This window comes from Nycticebus coucang, chromosome 1 (assembly GCF_027406575.1).
Source record: "Nycticebus coucang isolate mNycCou1 chromosome 1, mNycCou1.pri, whole genome shotgun sequence".
NCBI classification, from domain to species: domain Eukaryota; kingdom Metazoa; phylum Chordata; class Mammalia; order Primates; family Lorisidae; genus Nycticebus; species Nycticebus coucang.
Genome location: NC_069780.1, coordinates 66,515,311 through 66,540,056, shown reverse-complemented (window position 1 = coordinate 66,540,056; position 24,746 = coordinate 66,515,311). Strand labels below are relative to the sequence as shown.

The 24,746-nt window shown below is 35.3% G+C and overlaps 1 protein-coding gene across 1 annotated transcript in view; it reads left to right on the top strand.

The window, feature by feature from the left end:
* The window catches only part of MGAT4D (MGAT4 family member D), a 54,784-nt gene that overhangs the window by 13,372 nt on the left and 16,666 nt on the right, over window positions 1-24,746 (top strand). Inside the window, exons 3-9 of the mRNA XM_053597710.1 lie at window positions 2,059-2,196; window positions 6,580-6,713; window positions 8,335-8,381; window positions 12,859-12,972; window positions 14,846-14,921; window positions 17,211-17,325; window positions 20,581-20,711. Coding sequence (XP_053453685.1) covers window positions 2,059-2,196; window positions 6,580-6,713; window positions 8,335-8,381; window positions 12,859-12,972; window positions 14,846-14,921; window positions 17,211-17,325; window positions 20,581-20,711 — 755 coding nt within the window. The remainder of the gene's footprint in view (window positions 1-2,058; window positions 2,197-6,579; window positions 6,714-8,334; window positions 8,382-12,858; window positions 12,973-14,845; window positions 14,922-17,210; window positions 17,326-20,580; window positions 20,712-24,746) is intronic.

Genomic DNA, 24,746 nt, shown 5'->3' with positions numbered 1-24,746 from the left:
TAAACTTCCCCTCATCTTTCTGTGGTCTTCCTGTGTTTTCTGTCTGTGTGAATTGTAGCACCAGCACCATCTGTGATCCATGTAGCTGATTCTGCCGGAAGCCTGAGCATCACCCTTCATATCATCTCTCTCTTTCTCGCACACTTCCATGGCAGTCAGTAAGCAAACTTACTGATTCATCATGCTATATATCTCACATATCTGTTCATATTTTCCATCACAATCTCTGCTAGTTAAGTCACCTTCATGCCTCATCTGAATGACTGGTAACATACTCCTAACTTTTCTCTTTTTTCTCCAATCTTGTTCTCCCGGATTTATTCTTGGTGTAGCCAAAGTCAAGACTATGTTGTTCTATATATAAACCTTCAGTGGCTCCCCATTGTCTCCAGGAGAAAAAGTCCTTCCTCGGGCTTCCATTTGCACTCAAATCTCTCTGTACTCATAACCCCTGGCAACCACTGAGCATTTTTCTGTCCCTACAGTTCTGCCTTTTCCTGAATACCATACAAAAGGAAGCATGCAACCCCTTGAAGGCTGGCTTCCATCACTTAGAAAAGATTCATCCAAGCTGTTGTATGACCAACTGCTTGTTTCCTTTTTCTTGCTGAGTGGTATTTCACTGTATAGATCTACAAAGGATATAGTTTGTTTATCCTCTGACCAATTGAGGAACATTTGGCTTGTTTTCAGATTTTGACAATTGCAAATAATTATTGCTATAAGCATTCACGTACATGTTTTTAGGTATGAAGAGAAGGTTTCATTATTTTAGGATTAACACATAGAAGTAGAATGGATAGAGTGTCTGGTAAGTGTACGTTTAACTTTATAAGAAACTGCCAAACCGTTCTCCAGAGCGGCGCTGCCATTATCCGTTCCCTGTAGCAATGCAGAGAGTTCTAGTCGCTCTAGTTTATTATGCATTTTAATGTCAGGCTGTCTCATAGTTTCCAGTTGCATTTCTTTAGTGACTAATGATGCTGAAACACTTTATGTTGGGTGAAAGTTCTGTTCAAATCGTCTGCCTGTTTTTTTACTTTGGTTTATTTTCTTGTTGAGTTTTGATAGTTCCGTACACGATCCTGGGTATATATCAGATGGATAAATGATTTGGAAATATTTTGCTCCAGTCTGTGGCTTGACTTTTCATTTTCTTTATGAGCTTCTGCAGGGGACACTGTTAATTTTTGGTGAAGCCCAATTTATCAACTTATATTTTATGTATTGTTACCTATTATCTAAGACTCTTTAACTCAGAGTCATGAAGGTTTTCATTTATGTTTTTACAAATTTCATTGTTTTATGTTTTACATTTATGTCTATGAAATTGTTAGTTAATTTTTACAAACAATGTGACATATACGTCATTTCAAATTTTTTTCACATGAATGTCCACATGTTCCAGCTCCATTTATCAACTATCTTTTCTGCATTCAATTGTCTTGGCACCTTTCAAATCAATAAACCATATTTGTGTGAATTTATTTCTGTATTCTATAGCCTGTTCCATTGGTCTCTGTATTTATATTTTATGTAATACCACATTGTTTTGATTACTGCTTCATGTATTATGAATTAAAACTGGGTAATGTGACTCCTCCAACTTTGTTTTTCTTTTTCAAAATCATAGAAGCAAATTCTAGTGGATGGTACACATATGATCATTAAATGTTAAGGGACCATAAAACAAGCAAATATACAAACTTTAATGATGCAACATTAATCAAAGCAGCCAAAGAAATCAGTTATAGCAGGCTCAGTTATGCTGCCTTTATTTGGAACCAACACTTCTATTGTCCTCTGGTTGTGGAGTTCACAGTGCTAGGCTTAAATTAAAGATTACTTTTAAAATAAATATGAGTCATTAATATTTGGGCTATATTTTGTAGCATTGTGATTTTGGTAATTCATATTTCAGAGTATTACTCTTATATACTGAATACTAAGTTAACTGGCCAATTAATTTATTAACCCCCATTTAAGGAAAATTACTCTGGAAGGAGAAAAAATGTCTATGTTCTTAACCTTAGAAGCACTATTTTTTCTCTCTTTCAGTTGAGAAGACAATGGGTACACTGAGTAAAAATGAAGCAGTATCTAATACATTTGAAGAATTAAAGTTCTTTTTTCCTCATCTAAAGAAAGAAAGCAGAATTTATCCTGATGTAGTCATAAGCAAAGGGAAAACAGGTGGTAAGAAAACTTTGAATTGGAAAATTATATATAGATATTTTGATCTTTGGGGACATACTTTTAAGTTTTAAGATGTAATCCATTAATGTCATGCTCAGATATGTAGACTACCAGCTTATCTGGCATTAATTTGGGTTACCAGGAGTTAGTATATTATTATCTGGCATTCAAGTTCAGTTTTAATACAAACGTTTCAAAAATAAGTCAATATAACATCAGATATACATTAAGCTTCTGCTAAGGGCTTGGCACTGTCTTTGATTTTAATGAATCTATTCTTTCCTGGTTATCTTCCTATTTCCCCATTTTTCTGGGGACCAACTTCAGCAAATGTTTACAGAAAAGGTTTATAGAAAATGTTTAGGTGAAACCTCAAGGCAAAAGTTCAGGTTCACCGAGTATACAAGAAAAAGCTCTGGAGTTCAAAGCAGGGATATTAGGCCAAGTTTCAGAATACCTGCCATTCCCATAAGCCTCATTCCCTCCAGTGAGTCACTGTAAGTCAGGCCCATGGCCTGTGTCTACATACAATCTTGTTGAAACATAGCCATGCTTATTCATTTACTTATTGTCTATGTTTGCTTTTGTGCTACAATGGCAGAGTTGTGTATTTAGTTGCCAGAGATGGTGTGGCCCAAGAGGCAATACTATTTATTATTATTTGGTCCTTTATGAAAACTGTTTGCTAACCCCTGCTCTAGGCAGTTCCTTGGGAACAGGTAGTGTTGTTCTGTATTACATATGTCTGACATATCATCCAAACTTATGTGTTAGGTGGGGATGCCAGCTGACACTGCCTAACATCTACTGAATCCCTACTGTGTTCCACTCACTGAGCTCTATATTTTCTTTCATCGTCTCACTCAATCATCATAATCCACTGCAGCAAGGCCTATTTTTATCATAACTATTTTATACCTGAGAAAATAGAGAGATTAAGGAACTTTTTAAATTCGCACTTATAAAACACTTCAACTGCATCAGATTTCCCCTCAGGAAGAATATAGCATCCTTAAAATATGCACATAAATATGCACATTCACGTGTGTAAAAATGAGTATAATGAGCATGCTAGACAAAAGCTATAGTTTATAGAAGGAAAAGTTGAAGGACACAGAAAAAAATGCATAGAAATTGTAAGAAATAAGATAGCAAGAATAAGTATGGTCTTGATTAAGCATCAGGAACGATAAGCAGAAGCCCTGTCAGTAGAGGAAAAGGACGGTGGGAGAGAGACAGTGTGGCAGTCCTCGTGCAGGGGAGTGTTGACATCACCCAGCGGTCAGAGTGGTGTTAAATCCTGAATAATCTTGTAATTCCCCAAACAGACCCTGATCTCCAGCCATGATGCCTATGTAGGGCGTCCATAAAGCGCATGTGCAATTAAATTGATAGTATTCTTCTTTTGAGGTCCCTTTGATAGCTTTTCTCAATCACCAGAAGCAACTGAAGGGAGGTTTTGTTCCCTGCAACTAAAAGATCTAACACAGAGAATGTACGCAGAAGTGTCAACACCCTTGGCACGGCCTCCTGAGGAATCCACCATTCGTCTTATTCATTCCGTATTCTGAATATATCTCAGATGATTTCTGCTCTCTGTAGCTCCTTGTAACTATTTTTGACCGTGCCCCTCACTAGTTCTTGCCTGGGCTATGGAAATAGGCTTACAATTTTCCTCTTGGCTTTAGTGTTACTAAAGCTAATCCAGTCTTCATATTTTCCTCAGAGATACGTTACTAAAATTCATAACTGATATGCTTGACTCTTGCTTAAAATAGATCCCCAGTGCACATAGGATGACGTTAGGTCCTTGACAGGGTGTATGCACAGTAAGTTTTGTTTTTTCCGATCTCAATTTCTGCTACCGCTTTCCAGCAACCCCAAATCACTTGCAGTTTTCACAAACAGGCCTATTTCACAAATAGGTCTTTGAGATGTCCGTATATTTTGCATGTGTTGATCACTGCCTATAATGACCACATCACCTCCTGTCAACCCCCAACAGATTGTCGTGTGACTTCCTTCTGCAATGTAAACTTTCAGCTTCAATAGCAACTTCTTCGTAAAGTCTCTCATGTCCCCTCATTTAATAAGCTTCTCCTCTGTTCTGGACATTTATTAGGCCTGGGGACATAACGGTGAACAAAACATGGACCCCACCCTCATAATAGAGACAAATGATATGGCAATTGTAAAGTGACTTGAGCAAAATATTGATACTACGGAGGGGTCAGAAACCTCTACTAAGGGAATTAGGGAACAGTCTCTGGAGGAAGTGACGTAAAAGTGACATGAAGGGGAAAAGAATCGGAATAAGCTAAGCAGGGAAGTGCTAGGTGGTGGACAGTGGAAAAACAGAGATGGTCATCCAGGTAGAGGAAAAGAAAGGTGTAAAGGTCAAACAGCAAGAAGGCCTAGAAAGAATGCATAGCTTTTATGCACAACTAGGGTGGGAAGTTTTTAGTAGCAAGACCAGGGCCAGAGGCCCAATAATGAAGGGGGTTGGCCATTCGTTCATTCACCCCAAACTTATTGGCATTACTATGTACCAGTCTTTATATTGATGCTGGATTTATAGTGTGAGTAACAGAGAAGAAGCTTGCTCTCACCAAACTGGCATTCTAGCCAAAAAAAGGGGTGATGACTACTGTAAGAGATCAAGTAATAATATGCAGCTGACTCGCTCAGCTTAGTTAGAAAGGGTTGTGTAAATTTGTGGTCAAAGTGACTATTTAGTTGAACTCTGAAGAATGAGTAGAATTAGCAAAGGGGACCAGAGGAAAAAGAGCATTCTAGGCAAAAAGGAATGGTAAAGGCCTGGAGGTAAGAGATGGTATTTGGTCGATTTGAGAAGAGGAGGTGTTGAAACAGAAGGGATAGGGTGGACCTGGTCACCCTGGGCCTTGTGAAACTCTTATAAATCCATTCTTTATCCTAAATCCTGGGAAGCCATTCCAGGAATTGCATTTATAGTGGATCTTCAACTTGAAACCTGATTCCTTCCTCATACCCTCTATAAAAATGAATTTGGGCTGGGCGGCGCCTGTGGCTCAACGGGTAGGGCGCCGGTCCCATATGCCGGAGGTGGCGGGTTCAAGCCCAGCCCCGGCCAAAAATAAAAAAAATAAAAAAAAAAAAATGAATTTGGGGTGATCATAGATCTAAATACAGAAGGCAAGCAGTAAGCCATCTGGAAGATAACTCAGGAGAATACCTTTATGAACTGACGATAAACTGATGTTCCTCAACAGGATGCAAAAAGCATGAACTAGAAGGGAAATGATTGGTAAATTTCACTACAGTAAAATTAAGAATTTCTGTTCATCAAGAGGGAAAACACTGAAAAGGGAACCCAGAGCGGAGATGAATTTTGTAACACATAATGATATGACACAGGGCTCGTGTTCAGCATATGTGAAGAGCATCAACAGATCAGTAAGAAAAATGTAGGCAGCTCCATAAACAGGCGAGAGCTTAAACAGATTTCACAAACGAGAATTCATCTAAGGTATAAACATGTGAAAATATACTCACACTCAGTCATCATGCAGATTCCTACTAGTATTGAAGTTCAGTAGTTTTTCTAGTTTGTTGTATGCCAGGGCTCTAAAATGATTATTTTGATAATGTTTTTCAGTTTTATTATTGATTTTTAGGAAGAGGATTTTCTGAGTTTGTCACTTAGCCATTTTGAAAGTCCTTATTCCCATTTTTAAGGAGGGGAGACTGAGGCAGGAGATGCATTGCATCTGGCCTCAGCCCATACAGCCAGGCACTGACACAGGCAAGACTCGGTTTGGACAGACTTCCTTGATAAAATCCTCGCATCCATCTAGGATGATATGGTGTCTATACCGCCCAGGGTCCCAGTCATAGTTGGGCAATAAAAGTCACTTTGGGGCCTGGATGCATTCCACTAAATTATTTAGAATTACTTCATACATTTTTTTAATAGAAGAAAATATTTCACAGCTTTTTTTTTCTGCTTTGGCTTGCAGCGGAATCAGCCAATATGTGACATTTTGTACCTGGTTAGATGAAAGCTATAATAAATGGAAAGTGGTTAGTTTCATTTCCACCATTCCAAAACCCTTTACCATAGGAACATCTTGGAATCTGTTTGTTTTTAGTTATTTTTAATTATTATTTGGAGTCTATTTAATGCATTTGCTAACAATCACTGCAAACTGGAATTTCTTCAAACAGAAAATGATATATGTAATAAAAATTAAAATAATCTGAATAATTTTTGTAGTACAGTTTCAAACATTCTTTTTTTATGACATGAGACTAACTCCAACATAGAACTAAGCATAGAATTAATGCTGAGTTACATTTGTCTCTGTGGTTTGAAATGATGATGTCATACTCCCTTGTCTGCAGTTTCTTTTGCACTGGGTATTTCCACTGTTAACAGAAGAAATTATACTTACCTGAAGCAAACACTGACCTCTGTTGTCTCCAGGATGACACCTTCAGAAGAAAAGAACTGTGTGGTGATCATCTCTGTTGCAGATGTACGTATAAAAACTAAGCTCCTCTTTACCATGACCCTGTGGTCTTCAAATTCCCGTCTTAAATGGTAATCACCAAACCATTTTGAAACTTTTTGTTAAATTTAGAAAAGCAACCCACAGATACCTCTTTTTAGGTAGCAGACAATATATTTAATATTTGTTTGATACCACAGGGAAGGAATAAGTATATAAATCTCAAAAGAAACCCTAACGGTTGAAAAGGGGGCATCTAAGATTGTTTGATTTAAATTGCATTTTATATACAGTCCCTGCCTACTATATGTACAGAAATTACAAAAATATATATAATTTATGCTATATAATAAAATGTGCCCAGCCCAATAAAAGGTTGGTATATGACCCAAGCCATAATTTATATGAAGTAATAATAACTACTATTAATTGAGGCACTCCTTATAGCTAAGGGATCAGGATTATTTTTATAGACATATTTGTTGCCTGGGTTATATCCCTGGAAAGCAGGTCTTCCAATTTGCAGATGAAGAAACTAGAGAAGTTCTAAAGAAAGTAACTCGTCCAGAGGTTCACAGAGTAGATTCAAATCCAGGTCTTTCTGATGCCTCCAAAGATTTCTGTTTTGCTCATAGCACCTCTTAAAACTATAAAATATTGTGTGAATATTAACACCAGAAGAACATTGGGAAAAGAATTTGGCAATATGTGTCAAATATAAAAGGTATATATCCTTTACCTCAGAGATTCAATTTCTAGGAACTTATTGTAAGAAGATAATCAGACAAGTGTTTAAAAATAATTAAAATATGGGCAGTGCCTGTGGCTCAAAGGAGTAGAGCACGGGTCCCATAATACCGGAGGTGATGGGTTCAAACACAGCCCCTGGCCAAAAATTGTAAAAAATAATAATAATAATGATTAAAATATGACAACATAGTTTTGTGGTTGAAAATACAGACATTGGATCCTACTTACCAAGGTTCAAATGCCAGGTTCTCTACTTGTGACTTGTGAACTTGAGCAAATTTCTTAACTTCTCTATGTGGTGCACATGGTTCTGGGAGTGCCTGGCGCCCGGTGACTTTGGCACGGAGAGCCCAAGGCTCCAGCAATCTCTGGCCAGGAGAAGAGCTCCGCACAGAGGCAGGGAGGGCTCCAGAGGGCACGCAGCTACCAGAGTCCCTGGCCAGACAGGCAGGCCGGTGTGGAGAGAGGGAGGGTACAGGAGGGAGGATGCAGGGTTGAGTGGCTCCCGGAGTTCCTGGTCAGGGCGTGTGGAGGCCCGGTGGGCGCAGGGCGCGGTCGCAGCTGGTCCAGAGGTCCGGGTGGGCCGCATAAATAACCATTTTTAGAGTGCAACATTTTTAGATACACATATATAAGATTTTGTATTTTTTAAGTATAAATAATAGATACTAATATTTCATACTGTGGCCAGGGGAGATGCATAAATATTTTCATATTTAAGTTATCTTTTTAAACATATACACACTTAAAATTATTTTTATAGAAAGTAAAAAACACCAGAAAGTATGTAGCGCATAGTGGCACTACACATGTAAATTAGATTTATATGTGGCAAAAATGTATTAATAAAACTATGAGGCACGCTTAGTTATAGTAAAATGCTTTTTCTCATTTTTAGAGTAATAAAGATTATTTACAATCTGTTGTTGACCTGATTACAAAAAGGTAAGTACTGTCCGATATATTTTAAAATTGGCCATTCTTTCATTTTTCGATCCTATTTTTTTCTGTCTAATTGTATTATTACTTCATTAGCAATCATATTATTTTTAATGAGTGTGGCTTTGCAGAAAGAGCTGTTTTTTTTTCTAAACTGTGATGAAGTGCAGCTGATGATTTCCCCCAACTTTGCAGGTTATCTGTCTATTGCAATTTGTATTTTTTATGGTATAATTGTTATAATGTCTGTTTTCCATAAAATCTACGGAATCTGAAATAAGTCTACTAAAATGTTTTTATATTCTCTACTGTACGCAGTTCCTTTGCCACTTTCGTTACCATTTCCTTCAGCTGCAAGTAGCCAAAGCACATAGTGATGAACTAACATGAAATTATGTATCAAGCAAGATGCTGTGGAATAGACCCAACCTTACAAATCCTTATGTTCAAGTGGGTGATACATCTTCTTAAAAAAAAGAAGAAAAAAAAATCACAGCAAGGAAAAGAAAGAATCACAGCGGTATGAGTAAGGCCACATGAGAACATAGGACAGCATAATTGTAAGTCTTTTGACGATCACTCAAAGAAATTATAGTATGTGGTTAATCAATTGTATATTTCATTTGCAGAATTTCACTGTCTAACTTTCAGCGATGTTGAGATTTCTCAGAGTGGCACGTGAGCTTGACTTGATTCTCCCTACTAATTGCATACAGAGGAGGAGGCATTTAACTCTCCCTGTAGATATCAAAAAGAACTTTCTTGAGCGAGTAATAATGGAGCAGAGTCTAGGTGTGAGTAGCCATGCTTCACAGACATGAAAAGAAAGGTCAAGCCTGGCAAGTAGAATTGCTTGGGAAGACAGGCCAAGAGGAAGCATTCTGGATTTTTTAAAACATAAATTTTGGAAGATGGATGTTTGGAGTTAGGGAGGAAAGACTGCTAGGAGATAAGGTAGACTAGACTATGATGAGATCAGGTACTATACTAAGAAATATGCATTTTCTGCTAATAGACTAGGTTTGGAAATACGGCCTTTCTGATGAATCTAATAGATTTTGGTTTACCCAGAAGAGCAGTTTGCTTTGCTTTGTTTTTACTTACCAAGATGCTCTAGTAGATGAGGCAAAGTTAGTCTAGTCAAAAGAATTCCAGCTAATAACCATAAAGTGAATAGAATTAGAAAATCACCACTTTGAACCATACTTGATGAGGCATCTCATCAAGTGATAGGGCGATGGGGAACATTACACAGAAGGGGTGCCAGTCAGTGTCCAAACGGGAAAACTCTTGGGAGTTCAAATAAAGGGAAAAGAGGGAATCACACAAAGAATTGGTCAAATTGAGTCTAAATGGGCTAAGAAAAAAGGGGACAAGAGGACACAAAGGGTGAGGGAGTCAAATTCCAAGATGAGGGGCAGGCTGTGGCCCCCCCTCCACCCCCCCCGCTGCACCTTTGAGAACTGTTCCAGCAGGTGCTAGAGGGTTGCCTCTCCTCTGGGGCTGGATTTCCCACCATCTCAGTCACTCTGGCCAGTGATGACATCATTGCTGCTCCATCCTGCTGCTGCTGCTGGAGACTTCCCCCCAGACAAAAAGGAGGATGAACATTTTGCAATGCCTTCCAGTCTCTTTTGTCAGTTACTGCTGCTTCCACCAGAAGCCAACTGGTAGCTAGCTGGGGGAGAGGGGAACCCCCAGGATGCACGGGGCAGAAAGGAAGTGTGATAAGCAAACAGGCACCTGTTTGCACCTCTGGGCAGAAAGTATCAGGGAAAGTCAGTGAAAATTCTGCAAATGGAGTACACAAATAGTTGAATAACCACATACTATAATTTATTTGAGTAATCTTCAAAAGGCTTACAATTATGCTGTCCTATTCCCAGAAATCATTTGTATATCTTTGCCTTAGTTTTAACTTGTTTGTCAGGATTCCCTTTATAAGGATACCAATTACATCATCAAGGTAGAAATTATTTGTAATTTAACCTTTGGACATTAGATGAAATTGTCTAGAGGACAAAATTCACTTATTAAACTCTGTGTTGTGAAATTTTTGGTGAATGTATATACTGACACTTGATGTTATTTTTATTTGCCTCTGCAACTCTATAAATTGCTGTACAAAGTCTTGTGGTTTAAAGTTACACAATTGCATTTAAAAATGTAGACACTGTTTCTCATTTTTACCACAATTTTCTATTCCTGAAGGAACATACTAAAATTAGTTTTAAAAAAATTTTCCATTTGATATACCACAGAATCTGACGTTGGCCGATAAGACTTTCATTCCCTACCCTCCCCCATTTACACTCCCACAAAAATAAATAACCAGGAACTCTTCCTCCATGCATAGAGCCTGGGAAGAATTCCAGCAGGTATTTTCAACAGTTCTTTCTCCAAATGGTATGTATTACAATTCCAGTTTTACAGATGAGAAAATTTGAAGGTCATAGAAATTAAATTACCGGTGTAGAGTCAGCAAGTGAAAGAAAGCAAAATTGGCACAGAGACTTTTCTGGGTATAAAACCCCCATTCTGTCTAGCATAATATACTATTCCCACCTCTTGCTCATGTTACATACCCATTGTAGAACTTGCGCTTTATTCCATGCAGGTATTTGTGCGTGTGTGTGTGTTTATACATATTCAGGCAATCCTTGATTTGCAAGTCAGTGTGGGGCTATAAAAATGACTGTGCAAATTTAAACTATGTGAGGTAATATTAATAATAATGGGGAAAAGCATAATTGTTCTATGATCTTTAAACATTTGCTGAAACATTGCTCTCTTACTGTCAACTATAAATGGAAAATATTATAAAGATCAAACTATTACACTGCTGTTCAAAACATTAAGGTATTTTATTTCCTTTAGAAAAATCACTAAGAATAGTTTAAAGAGTGCTTGCCTTTTTCTTGTTATATAACTTAAAATGTACAGCAAAGATCTCTTCTAAGCTCTGACAAATTGATATACTCCTTTCTAAGTTTGGATCAGGTTCCATATTTTGTCATTTGCCTTTTCAATATCACGAAATATCTCTGAGAATTTCTTCAATGCAGAAGTTTTGGGGTTGTTTTTTTTTCTATTTAGCAGCATCACTTCCTATGTACCATACTTTTTGCCACGATTTTCCTCAGTGAGGTGATTTAAGGTCACCTCCACTAAGTTCCCTTTGTTGCATATCTAGAGTCTCTTAAATAGCACGGGGATCAGCATTCTCATGATCAAGTGTTAAATAATCACATGCACATTCATTGCTAGTGTTCACTTGCTGCACTTTCATCTATCAGCCAATTCCCTTTTTGATTACCCACTTTGGTTAAATGTCATGTGAGTTTATTTATTTCAGGGAGATGAGACAACACAACACTTGTTTTGTGCTCTGCAAGTGAACTGAATAACAGATGCACAATCATCGGTCACCAGCCGCCTTTGAAAGAAGTGATGTAATTAGTCACTGTTGATGAAGTGCATTTGTTATGCAGTGATTTGTACACTGAGGAGCTAATGGCAAACTTCGTACTTTACACAACTATTCAGAGTTAATATACCATGGTGACTAAAAATTTGACAGTGTTGTTGAGGAGATTTGTACTATTTAGCTAAAATACAGTAACTGAAATTTATGCATTGGGAATTGCACAAAGCAAGGACTGCTCCTTTTGCACATAATTGAGATCGTGCATGCAAAATTTTGTCCTGCTTTATCATTTTTACATAGGATAAAACAAACATTTTATTGAGCCTTTAAAATTTTAATAAATAATATAATGCCTAAATTTAAATCTCATTTAAAATCATGTTATCTATTATCCCTAAAGAAGCCATTTAAAATATTCTCCCTGGGATATTCTTCCTGCCCTCCCATCCTTTACTTTGATGGAACAAGGTTTATATTGCAGTTTTTGTGAACAGAATTTTATGTATTTTAGTGAAGTTCTTATTGGTCTATCAATACTAACTTTTAAAAATAAAGATGGTAAAAGTATACATAGTCCTCCAGGGAGTTGTGGACAAGAGTTAGACTTAATCTTTTCTTGCTGTGGTAGTCTTGTTTCAGTAATCCCACTGCTATTCAGTACGACTCATTAAAGTCAAAATTATTTCATATTTCTTTAGAAAGTGATCTAATGTTCTTATTTTCTTGTAATTATTTTGTTATCATAAGCAATCAGTTCCATTATTTTGAATGTCAAAGTATGCATCTGATTGTAAACTTAAAAAAAACTCAAAGTACCTATAATTTTTATAAGAGGAGATAAATTTATATTGTATATTTTAATTTTTTGATAGGTCATTAGTTTTTGGAAGAAATACTTTGGCTAAAATGTACTAATTTTATGATGTTGATATGTATCAAACATATGAATTAATTCAAATTAAATGCATGGACATGAACAGGAAATTATTTTTAAGTATTTGTTGTTTTAGTAAATTAAGTATTCAATCATAAGTCTTCATTTACTTCTATTTATAGATTCAAAAGGCAAGTGAAGTCTGGTACCTTGGAGGTCATTTCAGTACCTGTCTTTTTTTATCCAAACACATTAAATGCCAAGCAATCAACTGAGTTCTCACAAAAATGGAAGAGGTATGACATGTTAGAAAATAGAATCCTTAAAAATCAACCTTATTTAATGAAATTTTGGAATCAGCATTTAATATATACTATTTAAAACACAATGATGTGTCCAGAATGTCCTACTGAAGTGCATCACTTTCCAACTCTGTTGAGGGACATTGAGTTGGCAAACATAGCCACAGAAAGAATATTTACACCAAGAAAATGGGTAAAAGCTACAAGTCAAGATCTCCATCTTTCTACCCCAGAGTCAATTGTTAAACATTTAACAGCACACCTCTAATTATTCATGTTCACATTTATAGATAATAATTAGCAAATAAGGTGGGGGAAGGTGGAGCCTGGGATTATAAATCATTACACCAGGATTCTAGTCATAGCTTTTTTGTTTGCTGGTCATCCAAAGCAGATAATGTAGCTTTTTCCCTTAGATTCACCCACTTTCTATTAATAGCACACATAATAAAATATGCATTACATATTTGAAACAGTTATTACAAGGATAAAATACTTATGAATTTCAAAGCTCCATACACATATCGAGGATCATAAATTTTGGTAATAAATGTGGTCTTACAAGAAATATAATACTTCAGACCCTCAAAACTTAATAAAGAGAAGGATATGTCAGAAATCAGAAAAAGGGTTTATCCCAGGAAAGCTGTTAGCTTTGTTTTGGTTTAAAATTAAAAATGTTATTTGTTTTAAAATTTAAAATGTTACGTCAGAATCTAGAAATCTTTTAAAAGTTTTATTTGCTTTTAATTAGTTACCACCTTATGTCTAGTTTTTAGAGTCATGAAGCTTTCACCATTACAGATCTATTTTGTTTTCCCTATCCTAGCCTAACCTAGCCTCTCTTTTAATCCATCCTCCATACTATAGCCAGAAAAGTCTTTTTTCATATGAGATGGGGTCCAAAGTTTCCCATATGTCATAAAAGATTCTTTCATGATCTGTCTCTGCCAACCTTGCCAATCATCAGCTTCTTTTCCATTAGCTCTCTGTGCCCTAAAACTAAGTGGCATGCTCTTTCACACTTTTCACACCTTCGCAATACTCTTCATCTATAGCACACCTAAGCTCTTTCTGCTCTACCCTCTCCATTTATTGTAAAATAATTATATTGTTGTTATCTTCATAAAGCACTCATCTAATTATTCTAATTTTATTAATTTTCTGTCTTCTCATCTTAAGTTAAGAGACCCAGAAGGGCACTACCTTGTATCTTTAGAACCTGGCCTAGTATCTAGGTTCATATTAAATTAGAATAAAGCCTCTTTTTACTTACATTTGAATAAGACCTAAGATCAGGGGCAGCGCCTGTGGCTCAGTGGGTAGGGTGCCGGCCCCATATACCGAGGGTGGTGGGTTCAAACCCAGTCCCAGCTAGTTAAAACAGCAATGAGCATTGCAACAAAAAATAGCCAGGCATTGTGGTGGGCGCCTGTAGTCCCAGCTACTCGGGAGGCTGAGGCAAGAGAATTGCTTAAGCCCAAGAGTTGGGGGTTGCTGTGAGCTGTGATGTCACAACACTTTACTAAGGGCAACAAAGTGATACTCTGTCTCAAAAAAACAAACAAAAAAAAAACACCGAAGATCAGAAATACTATTAACTTTATTATCTGGATCAAAATTTAACTAACATATAAAATAAATATATTATGCTTATCCTACTTTAGCAATGGCTGACACTATTCATCAACTAAAGATGGGAAACATTTTAATATAACTTTTTAGTACACATATTTTAAATTTTACTTAATGTAGGTAGTACTCAGTTACTAAAGTATAAAAATGTCTTTTAATTCCTGAAGTTTGATTATACATAAAAATTATATAATAATGACAAATATTAACAGATAGTATTGTTTATCTTTAGTTGGCACACCAAACAGCTACTGGATTTTTGCATTTTGATGCTATATGCCCAATCCAAGGCCATGTATTATTTACAGGTAATAACTTGCTATAATTTAAGTTGATAGTATTATTTTCTTCCTCTCTCCTTTAATTTTCTTTCTCACTGTGTTCTCCCACTTTCCTTTGTACTCAGAAAATATTCATTATATTAAAACGCCAAGGGAAGCTTAAAATTGATTACATATTAACCTTCATAATTACACAGGAAATTATAGTTACCTGAAGGAAACTGAAAAGAAAATCTCGGGCGGCTCCTGTGGCTCAGTGGGTAGGCCACTGGCCCCATAAACGGAGGGTGGCAGGTTCAAACCAGGCCCCGGCCAAACTGCAACAAAAAAATAGCCGGGCGTTGTGGCGGGCGCCTGTAGTGCCAGTTACCTGGGAGGCTGAGTGCAAGAGAATTGCCTAATCCCAGGAATTGGAGGTTGCTGTGAGCTATGTGATGCCATGGCACTCTACCGAGGGTGATAAAGTGAGACTCTGTCTCTACAAAAAAAAAAAAAAAAAAGAAAGAAAGAAAATCTCAAGTTATTATAAAGTTATAAATTATACTGCCTATATTTAGTTGCCTAAGACTTGATTATTAATAGATTAAGCAAATGCATTTTGAGGCTTTATTTTATATCATGTTTATTATTATTTTATTTTATTTTATTTTATTATGTTTATTATTGCTACCATACATTGCCTGACCCCCCCATTTATGAGTAAACAGCTCTGGAGTGCTGTATTTGTAAAAATAAATGAATTATATATAGCTTGTGCCCCTAAATTCCGCATATCGTTAAATAATAATGTCATACTTCCCAATAGTAAGTATGCACCTCACCATGTAGGCAATGTCCACTTGTAAGAAGAGTTTTCAATGTATCACTGGAGAGTAGAGAGAAAGCTAGAGGAAGGCCTAAACCAAGATCTTCTCTTTTGTGGGAAGAAAAAAAAAAATCTCTTTGATTTCTAGTTAGTGGCAATGTAATGGAAATATGAGATCCAGCCAATGTACTGTTCCCCACTGGTAATACATTTCTATTCTTTGCCCTAGTAATGTGTCTGAAGACTTCCACATTTTTCTGAAACCTTTAGGAGGCCCTCTTAATCTATACACATTATACATAATGTATGTTAAATAAAAAATAAGATTCTCAGTTCCATTGTCTCCCTCCCTCTTATGGAAGATTTTTTTTCCAGCTTATTCACACCACCATTCTAAACAGCTAGATGTGGTTGAACGTTCCATGTTCCCCTTTGTCTTCTCTTTGGTAAAAACTACTTTGTCAGACACAATATCTGAAGACAGAACATAGCACCTGTCATCACAAGCATAAAGCTAGTTAGTCTTTGCTATGGTTTATGTTCCTTCCAAAATTAATACGTTAAAATCCTCACCCCCAAGGTGATGGTATTTGAAAGTGGGACTTTTGGGAGATGTTTAGATCAGGAGGACTCATGTTTGGGATTAGTGCCTTTAGAGACCTAGCTACCCTCTTCCACCATGAGAGGACAACAGTGAAAAAATGTTGTCGACTGCTAGTGCCTTGCTGTTGGACTGGTCAGCCTCCAGAATTGTGAGAAATAAATGTTTGTTATTTACAAACCACTCAGTCTACGGCATTTTGTTTTAACAGTCTAAATGAGCTAAAACAGTCTTAAACTAGAAACTGAAGTATTTGAGAAGATAAAAATGGATTCAGATAAAGAGACTTTTTAAAAAATGATTTAGATCGAATGTTACCCATTAGTATTTAGAAAAGGGACAATTTCTGCTCTGGTTAATCTCAGAATTAAAAAATGAAAATGGACTACCTATAGGGGTATATACTCTCAGTAGATTGAACTAAAAATAAAATTATTGACTGGACATGGTGGCTCATGCCTGTAATCCCAGCACTTTGAGAGGCTGAGGTGGGAGGATCACTTACAGCAAGGAGTTCAAGACCAATCTGGGCAAGAGAAAGACCCTGTCTCTACAAAAAATAAAACTTTTTTTTTTTTTTAATAAAAAATAGGCATGGTTTTGCACACCTGTAGTCACAGTCACTCAGGAAGCTGAGGCAGGAGCTCATTTGAGATCATTTGAGTCTAGAGTTTGAGGTTGCAGTGGGCTATGATTACACTACTACACTCCAATCTGGAGACAGAACAAGACCTTATCTCTAAAAAAAAAATAATAAAATTAAAAAATAAATACATAAAATTATTACCTCATTAAAAAATTCTCACTGCATTTTATACCACAAGCATTTTTTTATTATCAAGCTAATATTACCTACTCAGTGGAATCACTGAAAGTATTAATGCCTTTTGGGGGTTTATTTTTTTTCCAGCTGGAAGATGATATTATAGCTAAAAAGATGTACCTTACAAAAATAAGGAATTTTGTACATAATATCACATCACATAATTGGTTTTACATTGAGTTTTCAACACTTGGATTCATAGGTAAGTAATATATCTATTTTGTTGGATCAAACTTTTAGCACATAGTAATCTTAAAAATTCTTAATAGTAAGTAAGTAATATATCTATTTTGTTGGATCAAACTTTTAGCACATAGTAATCTTAAAAATTCTTAATAGTGGGTGGCGCCTGTGGCTCAGTCAGTAAGGCACCGGCCCCATATACCGAGGGTGGCGGGTTCAAACCCGGCCCCGGCCAAACTGCAACCAAAAAATAGCCGGGCGTTGTGGTGGGCGCCTGTAGTCCCAGCTACTCGGGAGGCTGAGGCAGGAGAATCACCTAAGCCTAGGAGTTGGAGGTTGCTGTGAGCTGTGTGAGGCCACGGCACTCTACCCGAGGGCTATAAAGTGAGACTCTGTCTCTACAAAAAAAAAAATAAAAAAAAATAAAAAAAAAATTCTTAATAGTTTATCAAAGAGTTTATTACTAAATAAAAAGGAATGGCATGATTTTTATAAAGACACTACTATTTTAGTAGTAAAATCAAGTATCTGATTCAAGTATCTGAATTTGGGGTAATATAGTTTTTTTTTTGGTAATGTAGTTTTTAAACGAAATTTTTTTCTGAATAGGCAATAGAAGAAAATAGATTGATACACACACATGCACACACACACACACGCTTGCTTTGAGTCTGGCATGCATGTTAGCTCAATGACTAAGATGTACTTTTCTCTGTTTCACAGAGAAAATACTTAAACTGAGAGAATTAAAGTTGCAGAAAAAAAGATTCTAGCTCAGTACTCTAAAGTATCTGAAATTTCCAGTAAACCAAAGCTGATATTCTTAAATATATAGAAAAATATATGAATTAAAGACACCACAGAAAAGTTCCTGCAACTGCACCCATGCTGTGATTTTTTTGTTTTTCTTTTTTACAATTCTTCCTTCCATTTTTCTTTCCTCACATTCATGTTTTTTTCAACTTTTTTTCTTTCTGTTGAACCTCAAGGTTCTAAACGGAACTGTCACACTCCTCATTTCAGGGTGCATGACATTATTGATTCATGCGGGAGTGCTCTCTTTTTTTATGTTTTTATTGAATCTACACTTCATGCATAATATATATATAAAATAAAAAATAAGAAGTCTATGGTTGTCCATTCCATTAACATGGAAAAGAGGAAAACACTTCATTTCCTTAGAAATAAAGTTTAAAACACTAATAAAGTTGGAGAATGATAAAGTAAAACATCATATCTGCTTAAATATTAAGGATTACCATTTCTGAAGGAAAACAAGTTATAAGCAGGTTTGGAGCAGCCAGTACTCTCAGGAAATTAGTTTTGATAACTAATGAAAATTTGTTGTCTAAATCTACCACCACTTTCTCCTGCCTCCAGTAGGCTTCTTTCTAATATGTTCAAAATATACATATAAAAACTATCTATTTTTATAGAGAGAAAGATGAGCGATATACACACACAAAATATTTGGTGTCTCTCCTGTTTGTATTTGTTTTAAATTTACCTAAATGGTAATATGATAAGACTCTTCCTGTTCCTTACATTTTGGCTTTACACCTAGATTTTCTTTTTTAACTTGCAACATGTTGCTTTAAGTTCATTTAGTTTATTGGGTTTTGGGGCTGCATAAATACTGCATAATAATTCATTTGACTTATTTATTCCCTGTGTGATAGACCTTGGTTGCTTTCAATTTTCTGCTACCACATAAAAGTGAAGTGACATACATGTCCTCTAAAGTGGATCACTGAGGACACAGACAGCTGCCAGTCGCCGTGCAGACTGGCTGCACTGTTTATGCTCTCCTAGGAGCGCATAAGAGCTCATGTTTCCCTGTGTTTGACAACATTTGGCTTTATCATGTATATATGATATGATAATATATATACATATATATGTGTGTGTGTGTGTGTACATACATATACATACATACAGATACTGTCTGGAAAATGTCCAGCCATGTATGTGCCTATTTTTTATATGATATGGCTGCATACTTTCTGGACAACCCTCATACATGTATATACACACACACACATTTATACATATAGAGAGAGAGTCATTCTGAGGAGTGTAAAAGCATTTCTCTGATTGCCAGTGAGGTCTGTCTGTTCACAAACTTATTTGATCGCTTTTCTTTCCCAAATTTTCTGTAAAATTATTAGGGCTGAAAGGCTTTTTGCTCAGAAAAAAATGATAGGTAACAGTACTACCCAATGAAGAGCTTGGAGAGAAAATAACCTTGTTACTCTGAGTATTGAAAATTTTCAAAGAATTTATCTTTCTCAGTAAAGTATGAGACAAGTCAAGTATGAGACGCATAGAGAATATTTACATTCTGATCAGCACGAGAGCACATTGAACCCGGAGGTCTATTTATGTGATGCCAAAGTATTACTTAACCTTAAATTTAGAAAAGGCTTTGCTTTTTGTTAGTAGTAGTTCTGTTATTCATTAATTATTAAAACATGAGCTTTTTAAATGGAATTTTACAGCATGCTGACAGCAGATTAAGAATTGAATCAACTATTTTCATCACTGAATCACTTGCTTTGGTAACTAGATAAATGGGTACAAAGAATTAAAATATAATTATCTATTTGATTAAGCGACCTATATAGATTCAAGTCCTAGTCAAGAATGAAGCATGTTTACATCTTACTGTCATGCCTATTAAATGGTTAGATGTATTTTACAATACTTACTTTGAAAAAAACATTTAGCTAAATCTTACCTGTTGAACTTCATTTTAGAAAAATATCATGGGACCTAATGGAATTATATTTAACAATATAGTAAACCTTTAAGAAACAGAAATACAAAAGAGAAATAACTTCTGATAAAATAATGCCCAAATATTTAAATAATATAATATTTTAATAAAAATAAAGTACAAAAAGTTCTTTAAAAGTCAGGTAAAAAATTAACAGTTTGTACAAAACTAACGAGATTACAGTTCGCATATGTTCCATTTTATTTACTTATCTTCGCTTAATTTAGATAATAGTCCTTATTAGTTGTCAAAATTGATTTCCCAAGACTATTGGCTATTCTAAACCTGTTTGTGTTTTTTTCCCTTCAGAAATAGTAATATTTAATATTTAAGGAGATAATATGTTTTACTTAGTCATCCCCAACTTCATAAGTACTTTAAACATTATTTCTAAGGAATATTATATATTTAAATTTTAATTTTTTTTCTTTTTTTTCATGTTAATGGTACAGAAAATTACATATGAGTCATTTGTATTTATTTGTTTCTTCTCCACAGGAAAGCTATTTAGATCTAAGGACTTACCTGAATTTGTACGTTTCTTTTTAATGTTTTACAAAGAGAAACCCATAGACTTGCTCTTGGAAGACATTTTTCAGGTGAAGATGTGTCACCCAGGAGAGGCTCTTGTAAGTATTTCTTTATGAATACCAAATATTTTAGGAAAATGCTATCCATCTAATGTAATTACCTAAAATATGTTTATCAAACCAACTCTGATACGCATTTTTTTTTTTTTTGAGACAGAGTCTCAAGTCGTCACCCTGGGTAGAGTGCTGTGGCATTATTGCTTACAGCAACGTCCAGCTCTTTGGCTCAAGCATTTCTTTTGCCTCAGTTTTTCTATTTTTAGTAGAGATGGGATCTCGTTTTTTGATCAGGCTGGTCTTGAACCTGTGAGCTCAAGCTATCAATCCGCCTCAGCCTCCCAGAATGCTAGGATTACAGGCATGAGCCACCACATGCCTGGCTTATGCATCAATTTTTAAAATTCAAAAATTTTAAATTTTTCTGGCATTTTTACCTATTAAATGAGGTAATGAGATATAAAAACTGTACTGAAAAGTACAGAGGGACAAAAACCAGAGTGAACAAACAAGAAAAAAAAATAGTCAAACATAAATCTAAATGTGCCAATATTTATATTAAATATCAATGGTTAAAATACACCCATTAAGGGAGAGAGATCATCAGAGTGCATTTTTTAGAATGATGCAACTATTGATGTCTATACTCAGTTCAGATGTATGGTATAGGATAAATTAAAAGTAATATTTATGTATATTTATTGAATAGGATGCCCTTTCCCCTATATAAGTTCTTGTCAGCTTTGTCAAAGATCAGTTTGTTGTAAATATGTGTCTTTTTGCTGGGTTCTCTGTTCTGTTCCATTGGTCTATGTGTATTTTTATACTATACCATGCTGTTTTTGTTACTAAAGCCTTGTAATGTATTTTGAAATCATGTAATGTGATACCTCCAGCTTTGTTCTTTTTGCCCAGAATTGCTCTGGTTATTTGGGCCCTTTTGGTTTCTACATGGATTTTCAGATTGTTTTTTCTAATTCTGTGAAGGATGACATTGTTATTTTGATAGAAGTTGCATTGGATCTATAAATTGCTTGGGGCAATTGGATCTTTTTTTTTTTTTTTTTTTTTTTTTGCAGTTTTTGGCCAGGGCTGGGTTTGAACCCACTACCTCCGGCATATGGGGCCAGTGCCCTACTCCTTTGAGCCACAGGCACTGCCCCTATTTTTTTTTTAATTGGATCATTTTAATGATATTGATTCTTCCGATCCGTGAGCATGGGATATCTTTCTATTTGTTTGTGTCATCTTCTATTTCAACAGTGTTTTGTAGTTTTCCTTGCAGACATCTTTCATTTTGTTGAATTTATTCCTAGGGGTTTTTTTTTGGTAACAATTATACATGGGATTATCTTCTTGATTTCTTTCTCAGCTAGATCATTACTGTTATATAGAAATGCTACTGTTTTTTCCAGATTTATTTTGTAATCTGCCACTTTACTGAATTTATTTTTCAAATCTAAGAATTTTTGGTGGAGTCTTCAGATTTTTCTAGATGTAAGGTTATATCATTGGCAAAGAGGGACAGTTTGACTTCTTCACTTCCAATTTGGGTGCCTTTTATTTCTTTTTCTTGCCTAATTGCTCTGACTAGGATTTCCAGTACTATGTTGAATAGGAGTGGTGAAAGTGGGCATTCTTGTCCTGTTCCAGTTCCTAGAAGAAAAATGTTCAATTTTCCTCCATTCAATATGATGTTAGCTATGGGTTTGTCACATATAGTCCTCTATTATATTGAGCTATGTTCCTTCTATGCCTTGTTTGTTGACTGCTTTTATCATGAAGGGATCTAAGGAAACAGTGAGGGATGTTGAAGTTTATCAAATGCATTTTTTTATATACTGAGATGATGGTATGGCTTCCACTCTTCATTCTGTTGATGTGATAAATCATGTATATTTGTTTGTGTATGTTAAATATCCTTGCATCTCTAATATAAATTCCACTTGATCATTATCTTTTTGAAGTGCTATTGGATTCAAATTGCTAGCATTTTGCTGAGGGTTTTTGTGTCTGTGTTCATCGGGGATATTAGCTTGCAGTTTTATTCTTTTGTTGTGTCCTTATCTGGTTTTGGTAACAAGGTGGTATTGGACTTCTAGCATGAGTCAGGGAGAATTCCCTCTTCTTCAAATTTTTGGAATAGTTTCAGGAAGATTGGTATAGTTCTTCTTTGTATGTTTGGTAGAATTCACTGTGAATTCATCCAGTCCTTGGCTTTTCTTTGTTGGGAGACACTTTGTTACTGCTTCAATATCACTATTCATTACTGGTCTTTGCAAATTTCCTATTTCTTCCTTATTCTCCCTTAGATTTCATATTTCTAGGAATTTATCCAATTCCTTTTTGCTTTCCAGTTTATCAACACAAAATTGTTTTAACTAGTGTCTGATTATCTTTTGTATTTTTTGGTATCATTTTTAATGTCTCCTTTCACTTCCTAATTTTATCTATTTGGATCTCTCCTCTTCTTTTCTTGGGTAATCTAGCTAGCGGTTTATCAATTGGTTTACTTTTTCAAAGAACAAACTTTTCATTTCATTTATCCTTTGTAAATTTTTTTTCTCTATTTCATTTAGTTTTGCTTTGATCTTTATTATTTCTTTTCTGCTGCTAATTTGGTATTTGGTTTGCTTTTGTTTTCTCCTTCCCTTAAGTACATTGTTAGACTCTTATAATCTTTCTGCTTTTTGTATGTAGGGGTTTATTGCTATAAGATTCTTTCTTAGCACTGCTTTCACTGAAACCTGTAGGTTTTAGTACTTCTATTGTCACTTTTTAGAAATTTTTTGACTTCCATCTTAATTTCTTCATTGACCCAATGGGCATTTAAGAGCATATTGTTTAATTCCATGTATCCATAGTTCCTCTTGTTGTTGGTTTCTACTTTTATTCAATTGTGATATAAAAGATACTTGATATGATTAAAGTTTTTTTAATTTATTTAAACAAGGTTTGTGGCCTAACATAGATCTATGCTAGAGAATGTTTCATGTGCTAATGGAAAGAATGCATATTCTGCAGGTGTTGGGTAGAACGGTCTGTAAATATTAGTTAGGTCCATTTGGTCTAAAATCCAGTTTAAACCAATGTTGTTTTGTTGGTTTTATGTCTAGATGACATGTCTGATTCTGAGAGTAGGGGTTTGAAACCCTTCACTATTATCACATTGCAGTTTCTCTTTCTCTCTTTAGATCTAGTAATGCTTGTTTTATGAACCTAGGTGCTCCGGTGTTGAGTGTGTATACATTTAGAATTGATATATCTTCTTGGTGGATTGATACTTTTGTCATTATATGATGACTTTATTTGTCTTTTTTATACATATATGGCACACTTTCTGAATAAAGGATAAAACTACAACTCAGGTTTTACCTTACAAATGGAAATAGTGTAACCTAATTGTTTGTACCCTCATATCAATCTGAAATTTTAAAAAATAAATAAATAAAAATTTTCAGATGAAGAAACTAGATTCACTTAAATAATTTTGGAAAAAAAGAATAAAGTTGGGAACATCACATTACTAAATTTTAAAGTTTATTATAAAGCTGCAGTAATCAAGATAAACCTTTATAGGCAAAGAGGTAAATAACTAGACCTATGGAACAGAAAAAATAGTTCAGAGTAGGCCTACAAAATATAGCCAATTGATTGTTTATAAAGAAGCATATGCAATTCAATGGAGAAATAATGGTCTTTTCAATAATGTTTATTGTGAGATCAATTGGATGTCTCTTTTTCTGTCTCAGAGAGAACCTCAACCCAAAGCTTATACCTTATATGAACATTATTTTAAAATAAATCATCTCTCCAAATGCAAAATTATGAAACTCTTGGGAAAATATGTAGGAATAAATGTGCAGGACCTCTTTCTAGGAGAAGAGTTCCCCAAAATAACACTGAAAGCATGATGCATTTTTTTTTTATTATTGTTGGGGATTCATTGAGGGTACAATAAGCCAGGTTACACTGATTGCATTTGTTAGGTAAAGTTGATAAAATAGACTTCACCAATTTTTTTAAGTTTTGTGTGTAAAAGAGCTGTTGAAAGGATGACAAGATGCTAGAGGTTAG